Source organism: Phoenix dactylifera, chromosome 5 (genome assembly GCF_051530095.1).
Source record: "Phoenix dactylifera cultivar Ajwa chromosome 5, Ajwa_hap1_PhDact_Kaust_v1.1, whole genome shotgun sequence".
NCBI classification, from domain to species: Eukaryota; Viridiplantae; Streptophyta; class Magnoliopsida; order Arecales; family Arecaceae; genus Phoenix; species Phoenix dactylifera.
Window position 1 is genome coordinate 4,766,025 of NC_143194.1, and position 27,005 is coordinate 4,793,029.

Consider the following 27,005-nt stretch of genomic DNA (forward strand, 5'->3'; position numbering starts at 1 on the left):
TAGTTTTCAAGAATCCTTGCTTTTAAAGTCTGCTATCAGTCTAATCTGTAGAAGTTGTTTTCCATCAATTCTGATAACGACATATTCGTTCACTCACCATTGTTTCTTGACTTTAATTATGTTCATCAGCACTTTCGGCGAAAGAAGTACACTTTTTTTAAAATCGGTCTTGATGCGTATCTTCGAATGTCCTTAAAAACTGCATTGAAAAACAATCTATTTGTATATTTAAATTGATCGTGGAAGTTGCCTTTGATTTCCAATAAATAGAAGCATAAGTGATGGTTCAATTGTATCCTTGTGCACTGATGATGGATTTGAAAACCTATAACAAGAGCTAGCAATGAAATTATATATGCACTTCCCTAGATGCAATGTTTGAACATTTTCATGTCCTTGATGTGATGATCAATTGGGAGATGTTGTGACTGCTCAACCAGCATAATCATTTATTGTCTTTCCTGTCAAAAAGAATCAACATAAACATTTATTTCAGAAAGAGGATTACCATATCTATCAAGGAAAGTATAGTATGCATTCCAAAGCATGTCTCATTTTCAGATGAGATGCTCACCTCCTTTCTTCTTATGAGGAAGGATACTCCTCTCCTTTTCATGTACCTAATACCAAAAACATATTTTGATACCTTTTTTAAAGAAACACTTTTCTTTTAGTTAGTCTTCCATTTAAATTTCCAGAACCTTAAGGTGTGACAACATTAACCATATCAACCATAGATTGTACAAGAGGACATAGAGTTGGTGCTTTAGTCCTATTATAAATATGTTTAAGTTATTCTAGCAGTTCAGATTTTGTATTCTAATCCAATAATTTGTACTGTAAGGTCACTTGAATTGTTTCACAAATCCAGTGGTCATGTTATGTCTGTTTGAGTTGACCTATTCTAGTTGTTGCCTGTACAAGAGATAGAGGACACTTCTATTCAAGAAATAGGTGAAGGCGAAACATGGTATTATGGGTGCTTGTGGTAGGTAAGTTGGGTGTTTTGATGGAACTAGTTAAAAAAATATTTGCTTTCAACAGTACGGCATAATCTTCCTAGTGATTCAGTTAGGAAGTTAATTGAAGATAACAAGTTCCGCATCCAGAAACCCAAATCCTAAACTTGAAATAGAGGAGGAAACCATCTTTCCGAATGGAACATACAGAAATAAGCTTTGCACTAGAGAGATTGCCCAAAATAGGAAGGAAGAGAATCTTATGTCTCTGGCTTTCATCTCGAAGGGAAGCACTTTACTCAGATTTTTGCCACAAGGCATGTCGATGTGGTGTTTATTATTGTAAATAAGAATGGTCGTGTGTAGATTTTAAGATGATGCTTAGTGTATAAACCGTCCCTCACATCTGATAGTTGGGTTTCATATCCAATGATGTTGATGACCCAAGCATCACAATGCACACTATTCCTAGAAGGGTGGACTAATTACTGTTGTAAGTGCAAACACACGGATTTAATGACTCAGACTTTGATATTTATCTGAAGAAAAGTCATTGTCTATGTATATCATCATTTGTGGCTAAGACAAATATTTCCAATTTAGCTGACGTTGCTTTAGATTATCCAGCTATGAAGCAAAAAGAGCACTGCTCACACATATTTGCCATCAGAACAGAAGGAAGGAAGACTTTCTTTGTTGAAGGAATCTTCAATTTATCTATCAAAAAAAAGTGGGAGATTGATTACTAAAAATCTTTTCTCCTAGCAAGTTTTATCATCCTCAATATAATCCTAGAAGCAAAAGAAAGGGACACGTTAAAAAAATGTGCAGCTAGCAAGAAAAATTCCTTTTGTGAGATAGATTAAAAGCAGTTTTTTTTTTTTTTTTTTTTTTGAGGACAAAAATGGTTTTTGATTTAAAAGCACATATCCAACTTTGTGTTTTCTGTTTCTATTGAAGGTCAAATTAGTTTAGTATCTCAGTGAGGTTTACTTTATAGGGTCCCATTTTTTCATTCACATGGTACCTTTACAAGGGGCACCATGTGTCTTTCCACCAACAAGATTATAACCATGTTATGTTGAAAGTTTCTGAACATTCTTCCATTTGCTTAGTTAATTATATATCTTATCTTGAGATACAAATCAAATAGATAATTTGAGATACAAATCAAATAGATTAATTTGAGATACAAATCATTGACCTTTGCTTAGTTATATATCTTAACTGGATCTAGCAAGCATCCCAATATGAGAACAAAACAGTAATACAATAAGCGCTTGGTTAATTTCCCGCCCCCCTATGAAACCTCTCATCTTCAATATCTAAAAGAATTTTATGACTAAAGCATCCACAAAAAAATTTTCTTTTGTACTCAAATACCACAAGATACGAAAGAAATTAAGAGCCAGGTGGAATGAGAGGAAGGACAATCATAACCTCTACCATGTATGGGGGGTTAGTTCAACTATAAGCCTAGACTTTAGTCCCTGCAGCTACCACGTAACTCAAGATACGTTCTAAAATTAATAAGCACAAACTCTAGTCTAGAACGTCTCTTGAACCATATAGACTGATAAAAGTATTAAAAAATCAGGTATTACCCATGCTTTTTATTGTATATATAGACGCAAAAAGCATATTTTTAATATTATAATAAATAAGTACTCTTTAACTATCCATTTAGTAATATTAATCCAGTCCTAATTTCAGACTAGTTACCTGTAGCGAGAAAAAACCATGACCTTAGGTCTCAAGCGCAAAGTATTATTTTAGAATAAGAAACCACCAAAAACATCGTATCCTAACTTTGACTGGGACCATCGTTAATTACCATCTCCCTCGTGCAATCATAGCCACCAGACTTCTAAGTTTCAAGGGCAATTGTTGGTTTGGTTAGGTCAGGAGACCAACAAAACCAGAAACCCTACAAACATCTGTTGCCCTCTCCTTTTCTAACAATTTTAGAGCTGCGAACTCCATCATATTATATATATAAGCCAGATGTTTGTAGATACATCTTAGCCTTCTATTTGGTGGACGCCAACTGATGACTAGATGGCTTTTGCTGCTTTGCATGGGATCTGATTGATTGTTTAGGAGGTGGCTTGCATACGAGTCTTCGTTTGTGTATAATACTAACAGCTATACTTTTCTCCAGTATATATACTTTCATGTTCGTAGAGGGATGGAAGAAAATGTAAGTTGGTTCCAGGTAGAAGTTTTTAGGTTAGAAACATATGCGAGAGATGTTGAAAGCGGAACAACATTCACTCCACCAAGCAACCTCTCTCTCTCTCTCTTTCTCTCTCCCCCCTCATTTTCCTTAAAATATCATTTGTTAGCCTACATGCACCATCAAGCACTAGTGTGACAATCTTTGAATTCTCTTTAACGAGAAAAGCTCTTTCCTCTTCTTTATCTCTTTATGTTTATCTCTTCACTGTATTCACCTTTGTCTTCTCTTTCTCCACCCAAGACATAGATAACAGACAGAGCTCCATCCGGATCCTCTTGTTAGTATAAATTCCTTTCTACTTGGCTTCTCTCTCTCTCTTGGTTTTGGTCTCGGTTGGAGAGAGTCTATCAAAGTTAGAAGAGAAGCCACCATCAAATAGAGTATTTCTCCTTCCCATATTTGTACTCCTCATCTTTTTGTGATCAGATATGTGCACAAAAGGTCATTGGAGGCCAGCTGAGGATGAGAAGCTGAAGGAATTGGTTGCCCGCTATGGCCCTCATAACTGGAACGCCATCGCCGAAAAGCTTCATGGGAGATCGGGTGCAGTACTGACCTATATTTAGTAGTTTCTTTTTTTCCCTTTGTAAGAAAGATGGTGTATCGATTCCTAAGCGTACAATTCCTTCTTCTTTTATTCCATCACAAAACAAACAAAAGAATCTTCTTTTTTGCTTTGTGTAATGATCTTTTGCTTGGGATATATATATTATTATCATGTATTATCTTTGTAACACGTTGCGTAACGATCAAGACAGGAAAGAGCTGTAGGTTGAGATGGTACAATCAATTGGATCCAAGAATCAACCGGAACCCCTTCACAAAGGAAGAGGAAGAACGTCTTATTGCATGTCACCAAATCCACGGAAACCGATGGGCAGTCATTGCCCGTCTATTCCCTGGGCGGACTGATAACGCGGTGAAGAACCATTGGCACGTCGTCATGGCTCGGAGGCGCAGAGAGCGATCTAGGTTTCATGGCAAGCGAGCACGTCGAAACTTAAATAAAGGGGAGTCATCAAAGCAGAACAGTGAGAAAGAACCCGAACTGAGAAATATGGTTTCCTTCATAGAGAAGTGCAGTGGAAGATATCAGAACCACCTTGTTCTTAACAATCATCATGACCACTATTTTGACATGTATGAAGGTAACAAGATAAAGTAGTCTCGTTTGATTAAATTTTGGAATTAGAACAAAATTTTATTAACTTTGTTAGCGCATGATTATATTGACAGCAGATAGAGATAACTCAATTGAGTTCTATGATTTCCTCCAAGTAAACAGTGAATCTATCAACACCGAAGACACTTTGACAAGAAAGGAGGAACAAGAGGAGGGCAAGGAGCGAGAGAGTGAGGCCAACGTTCAGTTCATTGATTTTTTTGCTGTCGGGTGTTCCTAGAAATGGGTTTTAGGACAGCGAAGTTACATGTTTGGTACCAATAGATGCACTGCGTATATACTCTCACATTATGTACCATGTTACAAATTAATGTAAATGGCATAAAAGATGTCAGAATTTATTCATATAAACTGCTTAATGCTATATATATATATATATATATATATATATATATATATATATATATATATATATATATATATATATATATATATATATATATATATATATATAGGCTAGAGTTTCCATAAGTAAATTAGTATTGGCGACGATACATAGTGATCTTAGCAAACTGTACTTGTAGTCTGCTGATGAAACGGATCATGGGCATATGCGGACCAGTGTAATGTTTTCTCCACCAAGTTTTAGTTATAATGATTGTTTATTTGTGCTGTTATTTCTTTAAACATATTAAGTGGTTGAGCCATATAATAATCACATTGTACCTTATTAAGCATGAAATATTTGTCTTGGATTTATCTAGTAATTTAAATCCTGATATATATGATATAGTAAGACCCAAGTTCTTATTGTAGTTACTCTTTCTCTTGCATGAATAATAGATATCTTTTTTGTTTTAAAGAAGATTAAGCTATAAATATTTAACAAGTTGGTCTGGTCCCGCTGTTGCACCATTCCTACATATAGGAGAAGATTCTGTGTTAGAAACTTTTTTTTTTTTTGATGAAATGCGAGGCGAAACAATCAACTGCGTTACAAACATGCGAGGTGTTTTTCTAGTTTTCTTTTCTTCTCTCTTGAGCAAAGAGGAGTTCTAAAGTTTGGCCAGATAATATTCATTGGATCTCACCATTATTTTCACATGTGCATGATATCTAACCTGAAAGTAGCTAGTTTTATTGCCAATTGGCAATGCATATAGGTACTTGTTAACTGCTTTGCAACAGCCACTCTTTTCTCCAAAAAGTTAAACTACAAGTTTTCCTGACTTGATGCCGATTGTGTTACTTCAAATTTTTTTTGATGTATACGTCCCACTAATTTACCAAATGCCAACATTGGTAGGTACTTGCTAATTTTTTTAATTTTCTTCGTTTCTTCATTTCTTTATTTCTTCTCTTTTCTATTCTGTTTTTCCTCCTTTTTTTTTAATGAAAGATATATACTTGCTTTTTTTTTTTGCATGTTTTTTGTTCTTGTTTCTTTTTCCAGAATTTGGAATTCTTAGTTGCCGGTATGTGAATCTCCTGTCGCAGTAATTTTTTGACATTTGACTACCATAGTTTCAGCCATCTTTCCTACAGAACCAAACATATTTTCTACTTTATTCCATGAGTTTGTGCAGCTTGTAGTCTAAAGCAATGACTTCATGATTTAACTTCTAACCACCCCAGCATAATATATATCTTCTTTTTAGTGAACAACAACCTTTTCTAGTGTCCAAATTTTGACCATCCTTTTAGCTTAGTTGTAATCACATCTCATGTTAATTTGCTTATAAGCGTCGGTAAAGATTGTAAAAAGCACCGGACAAGATGAGTTTTCCTGTAGTGGAACAATCACAAGTCTCCACGTATGTGCATATTTCCAATATATGGCTCATTTGTTAGTCTGAAATTTCCATGATATGATCATCTCATAAGAAATTAACTGCATAATAATTCATAATGTATTGTACTTGTTCTGTTGGGACTATGTGCTAGAATATCCTTAAGTATCTTCCGGACTAATTATTTCGAAAAAGAAGTTCATGCATCCAGAGTTCATCTCTATCGATACCATGTTTTCTGTTAACTACTGCATGAACAAGAGCTAGCCGGGCATGTAGCCTTATGAACTCCATCGGCAAAATAGATCATGAAAGCTACAACGTAATCTACATTGTAAGGCTTCGCGTCGTATTGGATTTATAGAGTGGTGATTAGGTAACTCAGCATAAAAACAATCGGTGAGATCGCGAATTCGGTCGGATATGAATTGAATATGATATGAAAGATTGTGTTCTAAACTAGTAGGTACGCCACATACACAATGATTGCCTTATCGTAATCGTGCATGATATACTGATCAACGAGTCAAAAGGAGTACTATCCCCATCTTGGGGGGGGATTAGATTATTAGATAGTTCAGGACAAAACTTTACAACCTGCATTTCTAGGAAAGGTAAGATATGATGCAAAACACTTCTAAGATTATTATTTTTTGAGGAAAAACTACTAAGATTATTATAAGAGCATAACACTTGTACTTCAAAGACTACGGTAAGAGAATAACTAAAACTATAGTTTCATATTATGTTGTGCATACTACTTTAAGAGAATCGTTGCTATAAATAAACTATTGGTGTACTTAGTCTAGAATATAATTATGAGGACCCATGCGGGTGTGTGTTTAGTCCCACATTAGTTATTCCCTAGATAAATCTTGAGTACTTATATACGATTAAGAAATCCAAAAAAAACTTCTAGTTAGTCATTTTGGGTGAGGTTCTGGGTTGTTACAAATAGTATTAGAGCGGACTTAGCCTATAACCTATGTGGACTATATGAGATACTGCTGCATGAATCCATTGAGGCTGACCACAGGCCAATCGTGGTGCTTGTAATTAGATTTGAATAGATTTGAACCCTTTAGTCTGACGAGAACGTCAGGACTTAAATGGAGAGAGTATGTGAGGACTCGTGCGAACGTGTGTTTAGTCCCACATCGGTTATTCGCGGGGTAGATCTTGGCTACTTATATAGGATTAAGAAATCCAAAAAATATCTTTCAGCTAGCTATTTAATTTGGGTGAGGTTCTGGGTTGTTACAATAATATTATATTTGAGGAAGTAGTTTATCCAGTTATCTTTGCCCTATGGAAGCTATAAATTGGAGTTAGATAATCTGCCATGTCATTTCCTCTAATATGTCTACCTAGAGAAATTAATAAACCAACCTGCAAGCATCATTTTAAATTATTTCAAGCTGAGTTATTATTTAAGGCATATAGACATATTGTATTTGATATATAACAATCCAGGACCTTACAAAAAAAAGCTAGCTATGAAGGTATTTAACCAATATAAAACAATCACAAGTCCACATAGATCCTGACATACCCCTATCTTTTAAGCCCTAGCATTCTCGTTAGGCTAGGGTCCAAACCTATTTAAATCTAATCACAGGTATTATAAATCCAATAACAAACATCACAATTAGTCTATGGTCAACCTAAATGAGCTTGTGTCCTCTAGTCACATGGGCTATGGGTTTGGGCTTCTCCAGTGACATTTACAACAATCTAGGACCACACCCAAAGGGCTAGCCAAAAACGTATTATTTGGGTTGTTTGACCCTACATAAGTACCAAAGATTTACTTAGTGTATTGGCCGATATGGGACTAACCACATCCTTGCATGGATCCTCACATGATATGACTAGGCCTAACCCATTGACATTCCTAAATCAATCTTTCCTTGAATATCGGTGGTTTTGAGAGAATTTTTTCCCCATTTGTATAAGTTGATACATCATTGAAGGTTTAGTTTTTTAGAGGGTTAGGCACCAACTTATATAATTGATTGCTATTAAGAGTTACGTACTAGAGACTTGGGTTCAAGTCTTGCCCTTATCCCAATTTTGGCTGGTCTTTCTCCCATCTTAGTTTTCAAAAAATAGGTATTTGGAGGTCTAGTTAATTAGCCATAATGATAGAATTTTAAAGATGATATGGTGAAAGGGAATTGGCTAAGTAGCTTTATTTGTCTTGTGTTTTTGAATCTTAAAACAATTGGCCATCTAGTTGTGCGAGTCTAGAGTACTTTTAGTAGCAAAATTAGATGAAGGGGTCCAATTGGCTTAAATAGGTCAAGATGAAGCCTGATCCAGCTATTTCGATGAGGGCTTTGTTCGATTGTCATCAGGCAACAGTTGATTACTCCGTGACAGAGGAAAACCCCCCTCATCAAATGCCTTTGCCAATTCATGAAGGGGGAAAGGGCCCTTGTGCTCTGTTGAGCTCCTCTTTAGAGGGGTCCAATAAACTCGAGCAATCCAAGATGGAGCTCGATTCAGCTACTCCAGTGAGGGCTTCGTTTGATCATCCTCAGGCTATAGTTGATATCTCGATGAAAGGGGAGAAACCCTCTCACCAAAGATCATCGCTAGTTTGTGAAGGAGGCAAGGACCCAGTGGGGTGTGGTCCTAGTTCTAGATGGTCCACGGTAGTTAATGTGAGATTCAGCCCCGAATGGGCCATTTTGTGCTGAAGCCGGCAGGCCCATCAGCCTATGGCCGAAGGAGGAATCGAAAAAAAAGGATCACAATCGCGATCCTCTGCTCCTTCTTTCTCGCTCGTTGAGATGATAAGGTCGCGGATTCATGGCTGGTGACGACTCCGCAGACCGTTCGAATGGTTGTCGGTCGTTCAGTCGTGTTTATCCGCCACGAGGATCGCGGGTGGTGCAATGACTGTGAGTCTATCCCCTTTGAAAACTCCCTATAAATTTCCCCCTTCTCTCTCTCCATTTTCTCTATGTACTTTGTTCCGAGACACCTTTTCCTTGTTTTGAGCGCTACCGCTTCTAGCTCGCCGGACTGAGCTATCCTTGACTGAGAACCTCCATCTCCGCCGCTCACTGGTGAGCTTCTTTTCCCCTTGTTCTTTTGTTCCTAGCCAATCTGAGCCCGCTCCTCTGTTTCGAGCCAAGTCCTTGGCATCTCTCTTCTCATCGATCACCGCAGCCGCAGCTGGCTGCTGTCAGCTGGCCATCGATCCCCGCCACCAAGGCTCGGCCACCGTCGGTCCTTCTTCTCTCTTCTCTCTTTCTTCTCTTCTCCCTCTCCTCTCTTCCCTTCAGTTCTATCTTTTTCCTCTTCTTCTAATTCTTTTATTCCCTTTCATTTATGTATTCATTTATTTAGCTATGGAATAGTTCATAAATCATCTTCTCTCTCCTAATTCATGGGCCAGGCATGTTGTTCCAAGATACCCTGTGCCATCAACGGACCAAACCCAGAATTCTGGTTGAACTTGAGTGGAGATTCTTTCTCCTCTTTCTCTTTCTCTCTCTAGACAGGCTCAGGAATCCTAATGTAAGCTTTGCTTTTTTTATTGCTTGAATCCAAGTTAACCTAGTTTAGAGATCCCGAACCACCCTGGTATCCGGGCGGTAGACCAACCCACTATTTCAGCTTCAGCTAGATCTTTTAAATTTTGATCACTAATGGTCCTCACCTGACTAGTTGAACTCTTCTTGATCGAACCGACCTAAATAATCGAGCGTCGTCACTTGACCAATCGGATTTAGGGGCATGAGATCGTTTTCCATATTGTTTAATTTTGACTTTGCTTGGCTTCTAAAATAATGATAAAATTAATAATATTTTAATAATATTAAAACAAGTAAGTAACCTAATGCTTCAAAGTATGTTTTTCGAATTTTTGGTAAAATAATAATTATTCATAATTTGAATATGACATATGTGTTATTGCTACGATAGTAATTATTTTAAATTATGTTATATGTTATGCGTTATGAAATCTAAAAAATGTGACTAAGCAAATTATGAAATTTGTTTTATATGTATGTATTCTCAGCACGACTATTATCTGGCCCCGCTAATAGAGATTATTTGTTGGCCTTGTCGACTTGTAATCTAAGAAATTAGTTTCGACACCGCACCATCGGTGATTAGAATAGTAATATTTGGATACCATACCACTGGTGGTTAATAATAGTAGTGTTTGACACTTTGTGCATTCTGTCCATGCCCCTAGATTACGTAACCATAGCCTGTTGTTAGATTTTTGATATCAGTTTATAAAAATAATAGTATACTTCAAAAAGAGATATATGTATTATATGAGAATTGATTTATTTCTTAGCCAATATCTTGCTCTTTAACTTATTATTTGGCATCTTTAGACCCTACTTTGGGATATTATGTTGCTTACTGGGCTAGTGTAGCTCATTATTATATTTATTCTATTTTTCATATTCAGATGTATGATTGCTCGGGACTTGGAAAGTGCGCTAGTTCTTTTAAAGATACTTTCAGTTATTGAAATTTTAATCAGACTAGTTAGAATATTTTATTTAATTTCTGTTAATAGTTAGCAAATGTTGACTATGTCATTTTGGAATTATTGTAAGAATTATTTGGATAAGTTTTGGATTAAATAAATTTTTAGGAATTACTATTGCTTTGATGTGATCAGCAGCCTTGCCTGCTTGTAGCTGCTTTGAATTTGGAGCATGAGTGAGAAACTGTCGGAGATAAGACCGACAATATAGTGGCTTTGAAGCAGCATTTCTTCGAGCGGTCTCCTTCACTAACGAGGAGCTTGATCGTACAACCAAAAGGTGGAAATCAGCCATTATTGGCAAATTTCTTGGAAGGGGCTTCCCAGTAGTTTCTTCTGAAAGCTATGCAAGAATGAAAATTTGGGCCTATGGGTTAGTAAGTCTTTGTGTTTTTTGTTTCGGTTTGATAACAAACAAAGACATCAATCAAATGCAGAGAAAGAAATGCCTATTTTTAATAAATGAATCATGGTTTGAGTAAAGATATATTATTTTGGTTAAATTTTTGCCTTTTTTATTTTCTTGCTTTGGTGCATTCGTAGAAAATAAGAGGATTTAAAATGATGTTTTTTTTTTTAAGTAATAGTTAGAGACTTAGAGCACTGCTAATGAGAATTACTTGAGTCTTAACATTTAATGACAAACACTTCTTAAGGTTCAAATTTAGAATTTGATCCTGAGTAGAGCATGGGTTCAACTGCTAGCAGCATTCTAGGTTATATGTGTTACTAAATTGAAATTCTAGTAAATTGTTAATTGTTGACCTAGCTCTTAGTAATTGCAAACTAGTTATTGGACAAAGATCTACTTGACCGTTTAGTATTTGGTAACTGAAGATGCAAAATCGTAGATAGCTTACATCAATCTTCAAGTAAAATTCAGGTCGAACTCTCTTAATTGCAAGTTAATCATTTCGGATGGGTCTAGCCAAGTTATTGTATTTGAAAAGCTTTTCAAGATGAAATTGTATGGGACTTTCAACAAAAAACTACATGTCACTTTGTAGTTACAATCTTAAAAATGAAAGAAAAACTAAAAAGATCAAAATAACTAAGATTAGTGTAAGGTGTAATTACAGGCAACTAAACATATCCTTAATACAATGGGTCAAAATTAAAATCAGCCCAAGCTCAAAATCTATGAATTGAAATGGTGGATTTATTAGGGTGTGCAATTTTGATTGGCCTAGCTATTTCTTGGTTATACCTTTTTTACATTAAAAGCAAGTTAAAAGGAAGGAGAAAAAAAAAAGGTTTTTTCTTTTTTTTTTGGTAACCCAAGTTTTTTCTTTTTCACTCTCTAAAATTGTAACAGTTTTTTTTTGGTTAAAAAATTGTAAACAGTTTGAAGTAAGTTAACCGCCGCCTTAAAATCACCGCCCTGTCAGCGTTAATTGAATCTCCCTCTCTCCCACCTATCCACCGCTCCTCCCCACCCCTCGCGATGGCTCCTGGCCGTCCTTCATGCCGCCCCTCATCTGCGACCTCCGCCTTACGGCGTCCACGTCCTCATCGTCACCTTCGGCGCCGTCATGGACCGCTTCCTCGCCAACAACCTTATCACCATGTACTCCAGGTGCGGCTCACTCCCATACACCCGCCGCCTGTTCGACCAAACGCCCCGCCGCTACTCAGTCACCTAGAACTCCCTCCTCTCCACCTACGCCCTCCACGACCGCGCCACGGATGCCCTTCTCCTCTTCCGCCTCATGCTCCGCTCTGCCATGCCCCCAACCCACCTCACCTTCTCGCCCATCCTTAGGGCTCGTTTAGTTTGCGGGAAGCATTTTCCTTCCTAAGAATATGATTTCTGAGAAACAAATTTTCAGGAAGAAGATGCCTATGAAAGTACTTTTGGCATTTTTGATTAACCATAGGAAAGTGACAAATTTCCAAAGTGCTTATGTATGATTAGCCATCCATTTTTCTGAAAAAGTTATGTATAATTTCTATTATGCCCTTAATAAAAATTAGATTTTTAATGCCTCTTTAATACTTCTTTAATGTTGAAGGGTCTTTTTGGAAAAAAGTAAAAATAGAGTGATTTCCGCCTCATGGAAAAATAACTTTCCCATGTTTCTCATGGGAAAGACTTTCCTTTTATGGGAATCATATTCCCATGTGAATACAACTTTCCCATCTCTCTCCTTTGAAAACTCCAACCAAACAAGATGCATCTCATTACTTTTCCGTTGACCACAGTTTCCCTCCTTTTTTTCCCGCGAACCAAACGAGCCCTTAAGCTCTGTTCCAGCTCCTCCGACCTCCTTTCTACTTCCCAGGCCGTCCATTTCTGCTCTCAGATGCGATAATTTTTAGTTCTCCGCTCAATGTGTAGCACAAATTTGGATTTTTTTAGAAGACGAACGTTACCTATTTGATGGAATACCTGAAAGAGATGTTATGCTGTACAACATAATGATTAAGGGGTATGCTCAAATTGATTTGGTCAAAGATGCGTTTTTTATGTTCTTTGAGTTGCACAGGAGTGAAACCCTGCATTCTGATGAGGCCAGTGCCTGTGTCATCGTAATGCGTAAAGAAATGGGTGTGAATGTGCAGCAGGTTTGGGCTGTTGGGATCAAACAATACCTTCTTGATGATAGTTCTGATGTGATAAGTTGGATTAAAACTATGTCTGAACACATCAAGGATGGTGAGAATGACTCTGTTCTGGCTTGCTTTGTGGAGATGAAGAGGTTGGATGCGGGTCAAGGAATGTCACATTTGTAATTGTATTTGGTGCAGTCGCAGGTGCAGAGTGTTGAAGTTGGGCAATAGATCCATGAAATGGCTGTAAAGGAAGGGTTTCGTTTGGATGCCTCTGTATTGAGTAATCTTATCAACATGTACGCAAAGATTGGTGGCATTAATTCTGCTAGGCAAGTGTTTAACGAGATGGAAGTATTGGATTTGGTTTCATGTAATTCGATCATATCCAGCTGTACACAAATATTTGGAGGAAGAATCAATTGTCCTTTTCATCGACTTGTTAAAGCATGGGATAGTTCCTGAACAGTTCACATTGGCAAGCATTCTTCAGGCATGCTTAGGGATCACCAGAGGCTCTTCCTTGCATGAACAATTTCATGGTTTTTGCCCTAGCATCGAGCCTATTTATGGATAGCTTTGTATTGATTGCACTGATTGTAGTCTACCCGAAGAAGGGTAGCTCGGAGGAATCAAAGACTCTTTTTCGTGGAATGGATTGGTTTGAGCTGTTTTCTTTAATGCTCTAACATCTGGATATGTAACAAATAATGACACTTATAAGGCATTAGATCTATTTATGTCAACAATAAGAATTGGTGAGATATCTAACCATTTTACGGCGCTTGCAGTGGCATAGTTGCCTTTGAACAAGGTAAACAAATCCGCTCTCATACAATAAATCTTGGTTTTGATTCAGATTTGTGGGTTAGTATTGGGATATTAGGCATGTATATGCAATGTGGTGATATTAAGGATGTAACTGACACCTTCAATGATATCAGTGAACCTCTTATGTTGCTTAGACTGCCATTATCTTTAGCTTCCTTGTTAAAGCTTGTTCTTGTCTGGCTGCATTGGAGCAAGGAAGGCAAATCCATGCAATTCCATAAAGTTGGAATGTGTGTCAAATGCTTTTGTGGGGATTTCAGTTATGGATTTGTATGCAAGATGCAGAAATTTAGAGGATTCATACAATCTATTCAAGAGGACGGATGTAAAAAATATGGCCTCTTGGAATGCCCAGCACAGAAAACAAACAAAAGCTCTAGAGTCTGGACCTTTTCAAAAAGATGATGTTGGAGGGCATACAACCTGTTAAGATCACCTTTATTGGTGATCTTCGGCCTTTAGCCATTCAGGGTTAATTTCTGAAACTTATGGCTATTTTGACTCTATGCGTACAGATTATGACATTGAGCTTGACATAGAGCACCATTATTGCCTGCTTACATTCTTGGCAGGTGCAGGGCTTCTTCCTGAGGAAGAAAAAGTATTGGCACGATCACTTTTAATCCTTCAGCATCCATTTGTCGGGTATTGCTTGGTGCATGTAGAATTCAGGGAAACATAAAAATTGGACAACATATGGCAACTAGGCTTCTGGATATGGAGCCACTTGACTCTTCAGTATTTGTTCTACTCTTGAATATGTATACTGCTGCCAACCAATGGGATGATGTAGCTAATGCTAGGAAAAGTATGAGGAGCAGTTATATAGAAAAGGGTCCTGGTTATAGTTGGATTGAGGTGCAGAACAGGGTGGACTTGTTTGTTGTAGATAAGTCTCACCCTGAAATTGCTGCTATTTATAATGAACTGGAGGATTTAATGAAAAGGCCTTGCAGATGAGGAATCTGTCCCAGGTACAGATTATGTACTTTTAGATGTTGAAGAAGAGGAAAAGAGTGTTTTGTTTCCTATCATAGTGAGAAACTGGCTATTGCTTATGGCCTTATAAGTACCCTGCCACCAGCTAGAATTCAAGTTGTTAGTAACCTGCGTGTACGTGGATATTGCCATAATGCAATCAAATACATATCTAAGGTTGTTGGACATGAGTCGTTTCCACTTCTTTAAGGATGGAGTGGGTATTTTGGTGATAAGCTATTCTTTCTTGTACAATTCCTTGGACTTTGTTCCATTAGTTCCAAGGTAAATTATTCAATGATAAAGCAGACTGCATATAATATAAACTTGCAATGTTTTGACACGTAGAGTAAAAATTCCTTGTTATTCTCTCTCTCTCTTGGCCTTTCCAATGTGTACAGGTCAGGTAGCAAGTCTATTTGAGAAGTTAGTTGCTTATTCAGGAGGGAAAATGTGATTTCAATCTAGAATGGGACTTTTTATCTGCCTTTCTGTATATATATTGTTTTAAGGTGCACTTTCTAAATTTGGTCGGCAGGATATTCTTTTTACTTCTGATGAGCCATAATAGTCCATGTCATTTGCATTACGAAGTGTAGCTTCTTCTCAGTGGTGTGATTGTATTTTTTCGACTATGGGCTTCCTTTTAGAAAATTTGATCTGTATTGGCAGGGATGGGAGAAATGGTTGTCATGTCAGACATAAGGTTAGCAACTACAACGAGGGAGGACACAGCCAATAGATGAACAACTCTTCCAACACTGGCAAAACAAAAATAAGCATTGGAAATGCTAGAAGCAGGCAGTTAGACCAAGGATTCTGAAAATGATCCAGAATGAGGAAAGGTACAAGGGAATCTAGCAGGCTATCTTGATGAAAGGCAAAATCACATTCTTCTACCCTGCTTAAAAATATCCTAAGCATTTTTCTACTGATGATCTACATGTCAGAAATTGGTAACATATATGTTTGGAAGCATCTATTGGCAGCTAAGTGTTCAAACAGCCACCTGTTTTGGCAATAGATACGCCGGAGAAGCATCTAAGTCCAAAGTCGAAACAGTTGTGCTATGAGAAATATTGGTTCTCTGTTTAAAAAACTTTTAGAATTGCCTCTTAAAGGACTTTTCAGTTAAGGAAAGGTCTCAGATTTTCAAGATTGGCTATATAGTCCAAGTGTACATATGTACAAATCTCATATCTATGCAAACCTTCCTGATGGAGAATTGGAAGAGAGATCATAGTGGTAACATCTTCCAGGATTCAGAACAAAAGCAAGCTGACAACAGTGTTGTATGGTAGGAATCTTGTGTTGTTGTCAAGGATTGCCAAACCAGTACCAGGTGTCGTACTAGTTGACGCCCGGTTTGGTTCGGTACCGATTCGGATTGGACCGCACCAGTCCAAACCGGTCGCCAAAAATGCCACAACGCGCCGCACTGTGATCCGGTTCCGTCCGGTTCGCTCTTGTTCCGGCCAGTTCCTACCCCTATGGGGTTGGAACCATTTGATATGCCTGAACCGATCCAGTCAAAAACCGAGTCGGCTCGGTTCGGCCTGAATCGGACGGTACGGCCCGGTTCGGCATTCCTTGGTTGCTGTTGCTCTGAGAAAATTACCGATAACTGTTGTTTGGATTTGGTTTCAAACAAGTTGGCAGCATAAACACAAGTTAAAAACAGAGCAGTTTGTTTGCTACAGTTGTGCAACCATTGATGACAAGGATCAGGAATATCTCCACTCCTCAAAAGAGAGAATTTTAAATCAGAGGCTCCTACATGTGGACCTCAGCCTGGTCCGAAGCTCACAAGTTATTGCTTCAGGGACAGAAGTCAAAAGAATACCAACAGAGAGGAGCTTATCAAGGATGATACTACAAATATTATTGAGGAAAAGGACCACTTGAATCAGCTTGAATTTAACCAAAATGTTATTGTCATTTATAAGTGGGTGTGGCATCAAATTCTTGCAAGTCATGTTCTAATCCAAAGTTATTGCAGAAAACCTTTAAAAGATATGGTCAAGTTATTAAAATCTCTTCAACCTAACTCTTCTAAAATGTTTAAGAAAGCCCTAAAGAAATAGCGCTTCAGCCTTAACATTTACTGCAGGTGGTGATGTTTTGCTGAATGCATTTGTTTTCCCATTGATTTAATCTATCAATCAATAATCTTGATAATTTGGCTTCTCAAGTCTCTCTATGCTGCAGGAAGGTCATCACTAATTTGTTGGCTGGATGAGCTTTACTAGCTCATTTGGCAATCTTTTTAGATTTAGAACTTGATTATGCAGATATATTAGAATTCCTCATTTCATGTCTCTAAATTTGACTTTTACTTCGTCAAATCTTACAGCATATAGTGCAGCATCTATATATCTTAGCTTCATTCATTTATTCAGTCTTGTGTGCTTTTGGGGAACAATAAATCACTAGAATATGAATGTGCTTCATGTCCTTTTCAAGTAATGGTTTTTTATAATTCTGAAGCATAATATTTGATATTTCCAAAATAAGCAATGGATTGTCAGGGCCTTTTTTAATTTTAAAAAGAATTTTCAGAAATGGTGCAGATAGAAGATTTCTGTTGTCTCCTTATTGCGCAGACAAAAAAAAAGATTGATGAGCCTTCATTTGCCTCTATGATGTCTTCACTAAAGCATTTACTGTAAGTCTCTTGTCTCTTTAGTTCTTTATGTCAAATTACTCTTCTCATAATGTCTTTATTTGGATACTATGAAACTTATTTTGCCTACCTATTAGCACAGGAAACACTTGAATTTTTATGCATGACAAGGTGGTTGTTTACTTCCTAAATTTTTGAATGTTTTGGAAAAGTTTTGACATTTTATCAGTGGAGTTATTCTGCCAACATGAAATTGTCATTCATGCAACAATCAAAATGAGTTTATATCATCACCTTTTGATTTGATTTCAAGATGACATCAGTTGATGTACATGCCTCAAGTTATGAGCTTGATGTTATGTTCTTTCAAGTTGGCCATCAGCTTTGGTGGCCGACTTGCTTTTGGATGTATTGTTTCAAGTGGACAATGTGACCATCTACTTGTGTAAGCAATATCATTTCTTGAGAAAAATCAGTCATTTGGCCCCAAGTATATTTTTCACTCGACATTGAGAATTTAGTGTACTGAAATCATCACAGATTCAGGACCTTATGTTTCCTTTATATTTTCCAAATCGACTTTTTGTCTCTCGGCAATGTGCATCCAATTAAATATTTATTAATTTGCACTCTCCTATTGGACACCGGGAGTTCTATCATCAATTTCTAGTACCCATACCGGTCAGGCACCGATACATTATGGTATCGGTTCAGTACTGTACCAACAGTTGGTATGATTAGACATGCCAGTTTCGAATCGGCACACATTTTTTAAAAAAAATTTGATGTTTAATAATATTTTATGAAACTTTTGATTGATTTAAACATTAATTTGGTGTTTTTTGAGGTGTTTTGATGTTCTTTAATGTGTCATTTCTTTTTTCATGCTTTTTGTTTATAAAATGACCATAATTTCAATGGTGAATGCAATAAAAGTACATAAATCATTATATTCATAAATAAAATCAATACAATATAGAATATAAAGTCAATTTAAATATATACCGACATCTAAAATCTCGTGGAGTGGCAATATCTTTCATAGATGTTGGGATCATCTTCATATGTACGGAGCTCAACCCAATGCCTATCCACATGGCCCCCGCTTCTGTAAGCTTGTCGGGTTGCCCTAAGGTACGCAGGTCAGATAGTTTCTATCCATGCTGTGGGTGACCATGTTGCTCTAGGAGGAATTATTTGTCCAATACTGCACTGTGGAGTGGCTCATCCAATATGTCGGCAGCAAATGACCTGTAAGGTGCTTAGCCCATGAGCATGTATGGAAAGCTACTTATTTTTCAATTTTATTCAAATTTGTGCCTGTCACTATTCATATGATCATACACAAACTTGAATAAAATAGCATGAAATTTTCATGGATAGTAACATTCATACCCCTAAACATACTTCTAATTTTATAGTGATTTTTTGAATTTTATTTTCTTTTTAATTTTTAAATCCAAAAAATATTTTTAATTTAGAAAATTACAGATGAATGAAAATCTAAAATCTTGGTGTCATCATGTAAATCTTCTCTAGATCTACAACATATCATGAAATGACACCAAAATATGAAAATTTAACATGAATTTTTCTTATCTTTTCAAGTTACAGCCAATTTTTGATCTCAAAATAAAAAAAATGCAGAAATGAAGAGAGGGAGAGCCGCATTACCTGATTTTAGCAAAAATCTGGGCTGAAATCTGTGAAAACAGCTAAGATTTGGCTGATTTTTCAGTTTTTCAAAGAAAAAAAAGGGGTTTGGAAGGTGCTAAGCACCCCCAATTATTGAGCGGACGGGCAGGCAGGCGGCGGGGGGCAATTTCCAAGCCCAATTCTCCTCCGATTTGGTACGGTATGGGCCAAAGCGCCCAGTTCAGGATGATTCGGCTGACCATAGTTGACACTTAACCAAAGGAACTTCTAATGTTGTTTTGAAGGGTCGAACTCATGATACATATATGACACATATATATCAAAGATGCAATGGATGAATCCGATAAAAATTTTAGTGTTTTACTCATGTGACTCATTGAATCATATCTGACATAGATTCTTGAAGCTGGACATGAATGTCTAGATAACAATGCTTGCCACACATCCCAAGTGTCTAGGCAGCATTTCCTTCCAATCATTCAGCAAGATCATAAGGGGAATTAAATTCTTCTCTTGTAATTTCTTGTTCATTTCTTTATTTATTGCCATTGGTTGGATAGGATCAGTTAGACAAGCAATTAGATTTTAGTAGAATAACAAGCCTTTCAATTATTTCTGAGACCTCAAAACATAGTGCACCATGTTGTAAACATAGGGGGTCATCAGTCATGTTGGCACCGCACATGCCTAAGTTGTTATTATCCCCTTCCAATCTTCCAGCATGATTGTTAAAGGATTTAAATATTTCTCTTGTAGTTACATATTCATTTCTGCTTTACATTGCTGTTGGTGGGACAAAATTGGTTAGTGCAACAGATGGTAGTCAGACATTGGTGGATTAACTAGCCTTTCAATTATTTTAAAACCTAAAAAGAAGGATAACAATGTCATGGATTATTAATGTTTGTTCTGAAAACTTATTCTTAATTTTCTCGGACATCAAATATTGCTGGCTGGAAGATGCCAGCTTATCAAGCTGGTAAAGCCCTTGGCAGTTGGACCAAGTGGCCTAGGATTGAATCTCGTTATTACTAGGGGGCTAGGGTATTTGGGGGAGGGCTACCCCACATTGTATAGCTTATTATTTATGGGCTCTTCTACCCTTAAAAAAGGGAAAGAATATTGATTTCTTGAATTGATGCTAATGCTTCCTCCAAAAAGCTTCAAAAATAGGGTCGGCGGAATCGTCCCAAATCGGGTGGTTCCGGCCGTTCTGAGCCGTCCCGACTGCTGACCAGCATGGTTCCGGCAACGGAAACGAAATCTATTGCCGAAGGGGGAGAAGGAGAAGGAAATAGAGAACAAGAGAGAGCGAGCAGGGGAGGGAGGGAGAGGGAGAGAAAGGAAGAGAGAGGGAGGTGGAGGCCGGCCAGTGAAGGGCTAGCGGAGGTTGGCGAGTCACGCGGAGGATGCGCTCTGCGGGGGGGAAATAGGGGGCTCCTTTTTTATTTTGCGATTTTTAAATAAATTCGACAAGCGATTTGCTGACTTCACTTAAAAATCACAAAATAAAAAAAGGGCCATACACCTATTTCAAACGAAATAGGGGACCTGCCTTGTTTTCTGGCCGTAGAGGTTTCCTCCACCTCCTGCCCCTTCTCTCTCTCTCTCTCTCTCTCTCTCTTTCTCTCTCTCCCACCTTCTCTATTGTGTTGGTACGAGCCCAACATGGCACGATGCGGGCTCGTACTGACTGATCCCGCTGGGCAACTGGTACGGTGCCCGGTACCGGTTCCACCAACATTGTTCAAAATTTATTCTGTTTTAAGAATTTCTTGTGCTTTTAAATTTCGGATGCTGCCTTTTGCATTCATGTCCCAGCTCATGAAATGAATCCATAGGGAGAACCTTCTCAAAAAGTATTCTAAAACCTTGTTCTTTAAGTTGCAAAGACAAAATGGTATCTTTTGGATTGCCTACAATCATCAGCTAAGAATATGAAAATGTCTTGGAATTAAATCAGTTATTTATCCATGTTTTGAATTCTAAATATGATGAAATTGTTTTTCATTTACTGGAGATAGCATATCAGTGAAATGGAGAGTTAGTCATGATTTCTTTTGGTAATGTAGGTTTGTAGAAGTTTTAGTTAATTGGTGAATTATCTGCTGTAAAATGCAAATTTAGGTCTCCAGCAACACAGGTGTCAAAACAGTCATCAACTTGGTTGACATCCTTTTGTTTTGGTAAGGCTTTTGATTGTTGCATCTATATTGAGCAATTTTTATTTTCTTATCAGCATAATTTTTGTCTATGAAAGTTGTCAGATGTCTTTTCCCTCTTTCTGTAGTTGTCATTTTATGCATCTCAAAGATAAGATTCAAAACTAATTTGGCATTTTGTGCAGAGTTTAAGTTACAGGATACAAATAAGTTTGCACTACTATACTGTTGTTACAGATTTGCAAATTGAAGATAAAATTGTCTTAATTCCTAATTTTTCTCCTTTCAGTAAATTATAACATTGTAGCTGTAGCAGTAACCCTGAGCTATTACCCAAAAAAACAGTAATTATGTGCTAGTAGTTCATGTGCTCAACTTGTGCAATGGTGGCTTTATGGAGTATGGACATCGGTTTGTCAGTAATTTCTTTACAATAAGAAACCACTGTGAAATAAATAGCAATGTTGATGACACGTAGTGACAGATATTTCTATCTAGTACATGACTTTTTTAGTCCTTTAGTGAAAGAAGATGGGAAGATCCCATTAGTTGATTTCATAGAGATGAGGAATGTGAAGGGAGGGCTATCATATGAGGTTGACATGGGAACAAAAGAAGAATCCACAATGAAGAAGAACTTGCATAATAAGGATCATCCCAGAATAAGAGAACAATATGCGAGATAGCAGAAGACACATCAGCAGCAACTAATTGCTCTCTGGAATATATGTAAAAGCCAGAAACTGTTTTGATGTGTTCATAGTGCTCTACTATTGAGTTCCCACTATTTCCATGAACATGTACAGGACAATGGCAATAGTTTCTATCAGTTGTGATGGTGTTCATGATCATGTAATCTTAATGCAACTTTGGGCATTATGTGGGAGATTCAAATGAAGAGAACTTAGAACTGGCATTTGTGGCTAAGTGGCGTAAGAAAGCTAAAATTTTATTTTAACCAAACTAGATGATACTTTTAGGAGAATTGCCAAGTACTGGCCAGTAAATCTATGTTGTGCCAGAGATTCACTATTAAAGCACCCAACTGGCTTGGGTTGGTAATAAATTTTCTTTATTGTTTTGCAGTTGCAATCAACAAAAGAGAGGATTGTGTTTCACTGGGAACTATTAGCTTATAAATTGTGCCTCAGTGATGAACTCTAGTCATGAACCTTCCATTGTGCCTTCTTGATTAGAGTTTTCTTCCATAGCCAACCAAATTTTGAAGGCAAAAATATTGGATGATGGTGATGATGATTGGAAATCAGTTGATGGTATATTTCATTATTTGACCCAAACTGATTAATTTCATTCACTGTCTGGGCCTTTAGAAAGTTGGAGGCCGAAACTTACTAATCTTGGAGTAGGGAAGATGTTGAAGAAAGTCCTGGGAAGGTTTTGGAAGGAATTTGACCATGGATAGAAGCCACTAGTGAGCAAGTCCATATCATCTGCTGTTTCTTCAATGTTAGTGCATAGAGATGCAGAAACTTCTGCCCAAGGGCTTGCCTGCTACTCAAAAGTTTGAGGACATGAATTTTCTCTGCTAACTGGTAAAATAATACATCTCAGATGATATTGGGAATTTTTTGGTGAAGGAACATATTAAGAAAATTATTTAGTATTGCATGAATTCACCATATAAATTTTATATGGAATGGATTCAGTTATTTTGAGTTTTGTTGAATGCTGGATAAACTAAATGTCAGAAATTTCCTACTGTTCATGTGATAATGGTGCAGACAGACTTCTAGTCGCATGAGGCATTGATTCCACTATGTTTTCAACTCATTACCACTTAATTTTGCAGACAAATGATCATTGCTTGACAACTTATGAAAGTTTTGAAGCAATAATTTGGACTGGGATATTCTTATTTTGTATGTTTAAGACATTTCTTCTGTGCTCTATAATTTTTATAACTGTTATTACGTCATGTTAACACAGTTTTTGGGTGTGATGCTTGCATCTGGTAGAACTAGATAAATTGTATACAGGTGAAGCTGCTTGTTTGGACCTCATTGCTTGATCTTGTGTTATATGCTGGTAAGCACATGCAGAGCTTTTAATACTGTTTATAAATATAAATGCTAATTACTGGATATCTTTCCTGGTAAATTTGTAGTGTGCTCTGAATAGTTTGGTCATTTAGGTCGGAAGAAAGGGCTAAGTCCAAACTCTAGCGCCCACTAGTGTCATTAGCCTTTTATTGCATTCTGTGTGGCTCTCCCAGGAGCTGCCTAGTGGTTAATTGATCTTTGTTGAATTTCTTGCATCTTAGACATCTTTGATGTGCAAAGGATATTCTTATTTCTGCAGCATGCTGTTCTTTTCTTTATTATTTCCATCTCTACTGTGCTGTCTTTTCCAATCTTTGATCTGCTGGTTCTGTTATACTCATAATTTTGAGTAGAGGTTTTTGAAAGGAACCAACTTATATTTTGTGGAAAGACATGCGACAGGTTCTAGGGTTGTAGTCGAGGATTTGATTAGGGGACTTTGCACCCAAACCCACTATGAATTTATATACTGAGGTTGCAAAATGCACATCTAAACCATTCTGGTGTGGTTATTAACTTGGAGCTATTAGTTCAATAAGCTGTGGGGTTAGGATCCCATCTTTAAAAGATTTCTTCACTGCAGGTGTACAAAATTCTTGTAGTTTTTCTTCCACTGTGTTCTGAAACCAAGATGATCATTCAGTTTTCATCTTTTCCCTGCATCAATCGTCAAAAGGAAAGCATCTAAAGTGTTTGATATTGATATCACTTGATATTTCTCAAAGAAAAACAAACTATGATCTACAGGTATCCTTGTCCCTTACCCAGACTGTGATCTCACCACGTAGAGCTATGATGGAGCTGATTCATCTTCCTTGCAGCGGATCCCTTAACCAATCGGGACTATCAAGATCAAAGACAATTTTTCTACTTTTGATTTTTCTATCCTAAAATTGGTTTTTTGTCTTCGCACTTAGGTCATCATTAGCTAATTATCTAGGTTTCAACAAGTGCAGTAGGTAAAGTCATCGAAGGTTGGTACCAATGACCTGGGTTCAAGTCCCACCCTCATCCAATTTCATCTGAGTTTCTTCCATCCTAGTTTAACTAATAATAATAAGTAAAAAATAAAAATTATGTGGCTAATTACTCTACTACAAGTCGCCAGAGTCTTTTTTTGGGGAGTTCAAAGAGGTTGCTTTGCAAGGGATTCTCTTATTCATGGACCAGCTTTCATCATATTTCATTGCATCAACTTCCAACACTTTGCGGAACCCAAGTTTGTTTACGTCCAGAAATGAGATTTATCTCCTCTTTTTATCACATCTTAGCAAAGTTATCATATGCCTTTCTATCAAAGAATTGGAAACTAATTTTGGAGCTTGGAGTCCCTAATACAATGTAGTTGTACGAGAGACGTATGTTCCTTTAAGCACCAGGCCGCTATTTGAGCCTGCTTGTGAGGCTGTGGCCCCTATTTGGTTGCAGTGCCTCTAAATTTTCAAACCTCGAGAACAATAATTTGAACCAACCCTGTATTGTTTGGTGTAGCTTTTGGGATAAATAAAAAACTTATTATCATATTTTGGTGATGAATTTTATGCTGTGTAGGATTGGTCTAAGGGTTATTGTAGGTTTTGTTAGATCCTAATTACGGGATTGCAGTAGATCCTTTGTAGCTTCTAAGATCTCCTAGAGTCTTAAAATAAATTAGTAAAAGTAAAATGGAGTTTTTAAGAATTTTTAGAAATTTACCTGGAATATTGGTATAGCACTATTTGATATAGCTATGATTTTGGACTATAAGATTTTGGAAGGATTTCTGTGGAGTAGTTAATCTATTTAACTGTTGATATATAAGGTAAATAACTTTCTACATTTTAAAGTATTTTCTGTTAATTTTCTTAGAGAAAAATATCTTATGCCAAAGAAGTGCAAATAATTAAAATTATAAATTTATTCGCATTTTTCAACTATATGAATTCTATTCTTGAATTTATTTTTGTATATTAAGTATTTGCAAATATCTCAATTCATGATTAGTGCATATTATTTTTTAAATTATCTGCATCGTTTCTATATATTCTTTTGCAGATCCTTTTTGTCTTTATATAAATTGATTCAAGTAGGTAAAATTCTATTTGTTGAAAATCCTTTTGCATATAAGGTGACATGTTTGGAGTGTCATTGTAAATTATGCATATTTTGGAAATATGAATTTGTGGAAGAATTATGTTTCAAAAATGCTTGGAAATATACTAAAAAATGTAAAAAATTGAAAATTAGTGTCCGAAAAAATGATAAATAGTTTGAATTGAATATATGCGTTTCTCATATATTTTGAACCCTACCGGTAGGGGTTATATAGTAGCATTTATGATCGTTCCGGAAACCTATATTATTTTAGCATATTATGTAGGATAAAAATGCAGTATTATGGCCATGTTGTAGGATATGCACAAGGCCCTAGTCTTATAAGCTGTAGAGTTGGGATGAATTCAGATTTGACATCTGTGATCTAATATATGAATGTAACTACAGTTTTGACTATGAAATTTGGATTGCAGACTTTATTATGATAAAATTGTATTATTTGACTATATGGATTTGTTGAGTTAAATTTTCTTGGTACTTGTAATTTGAGTAGATAGTTACTGGGCCATTAAGCTTATTATCCTTGCTTTCCTCTTTTCAGATTCGGGGACTTAAAAGATTAGTAGGATGTTATCTTTTGGGAGTGCAAATAGAGGCAAGGCTACAGCTCAGGTATGGATTAGGTTTAGCTTTGTTAGCTTGTTTATTATATTTACTTCAGACTATGTATAAATATATTAAGTAGTTGAAGTTTAGAGTTGTAAATTTGGTGAATTACTTTGTTTACGGTTTTTGGTAATTTGTATAAATGTATCAAATATTTTATTTTGAGAGTTTAGTTGCTTTAACATTTATCTGTATTAGTTGCTTTAATAAGTTGAAAGCCTTGTATACTTGTAGAGCCAATCCCTGTAAGTATGCGGTGGTTGTCATGTCCTCGAATCCTGGTTTTGGATTCGACGCGTGACACTACTATACAATGGATTGGGGGTGTGACACTAATGATAGGAGATTTTGTCCTTTTTTTCTTGATAAACAAGACACTGATTACATGTAACTATTTATGTTGTTATTTGTAACTATTGATGTGATATGCCAGAGTACAGATTGACCTTTCCTAAAGACTGAACTGACTTGCACAAATTTAATAGGAAAACAGTAAACAAGAGCAAACTAATGTTGTTGTTTGTTCACTATTGATAAATTTGGTGGTGGTTGTTGAGTCTGAATCGTGGAGGACTTATTGCGGTTGTTGTTAAACCGAAAGAAGACAAACATCATCATCATACTGATGTCAACTTTTAAAATGAAGTAGCATCTTATGGCCATCTTGAAGACAGATAATTCCCAGTCAATTTACTAGACCACTTTATAAATTTAAGCATCAAGCTATCATCTAATCTATCCCCTTAAACGAACAAAAGAGTAGATGAATGATTGAATGGATGAACAAATGGATAAGCTGTCCTCTATTGGGGTTT

The 27,005-nt window shown here is 36.7% G+C and overlaps 1 protein-coding gene and 1 long non-coding RNA gene across 9 annotated transcripts; both read left to right on the forward strand.

The window, feature by feature from the left end:
* Positions 1–3,218: 3,218 nt before the first annotated feature.
* On the forward strand, positions 3,219–4,732 carry LOC103708616 (transcription factor MYB52-like). Of its 2 annotated transcripts, none has more exons than XM_008793631.5 (3): positions 3,219–3,741; positions 3,957–4,346; positions 4,435–4,732. In XM_008793631.5, exons 1-3 carry the CDS (start codon positions 3,627–3,629, stop codon positions 4,599–4,601), a joined length of 672 nt encoding a protein of 223 aa, XP_008791853.1. In that variant the 5' UTR covers positions 3,219–3,626; the 3' UTR covers positions 4,602–4,732. The 2 variants fall into 2 exon arrangements, with proteins under 2 accessions (XP_008791853.1, XP_008791854.1); XM_008793632.5 differs by having other exon boundaries at positions 3,329–3,741; positions 4,438–4,732.
* Positions 4,733–10,159: 5,427 nt separating this feature from the next.
* On the forward strand, positions 10,160–26,423 carry LOC148703327 (uncharacterized). Of its 7 annotated transcripts, XR_015986904.1 has the most exons (4): positions 10,160–17,654; positions 21,341–21,454; positions 23,407–23,476; positions 26,126–26,423. It is a non-coding gene; the product is annotated as an uncharacterized LOC148703327 (long non-coding RNA). The 7 variants fall into 7 exon arrangements; XR_015986900.1 differs by having other exon boundaries at positions 21,341–23,476; XR_015986901.1 differs by having other exon boundaries at positions 23,407–26,423.
* The last annotated feature ends 582 nt before the right edge of the window (positions 26,424–27,005 follow it).

Coding starts and splice junctions, on each gene's coding strand:
- LOC103708616 (XM_008793631.5), top strand. CDS start 3,627: ATGTGCACAAAAGGTCATTGGAGGCCAGCTGAGGATGAGAAGCTGAAG. Junction 3,742..3,956: donor AAAGCTTCATGGGAGATCGG/GTGCAGTACTGA, acceptor CGATCAAGACAG/GAAAGAGCTGTAGGTTGAGA. Junction 4,347..4,434: donor CTATTTTGACATGTATGAAG/GTAACAAGATAA, acceptor TTATATTGACAG/CAGATAGAGATAACTCAATT.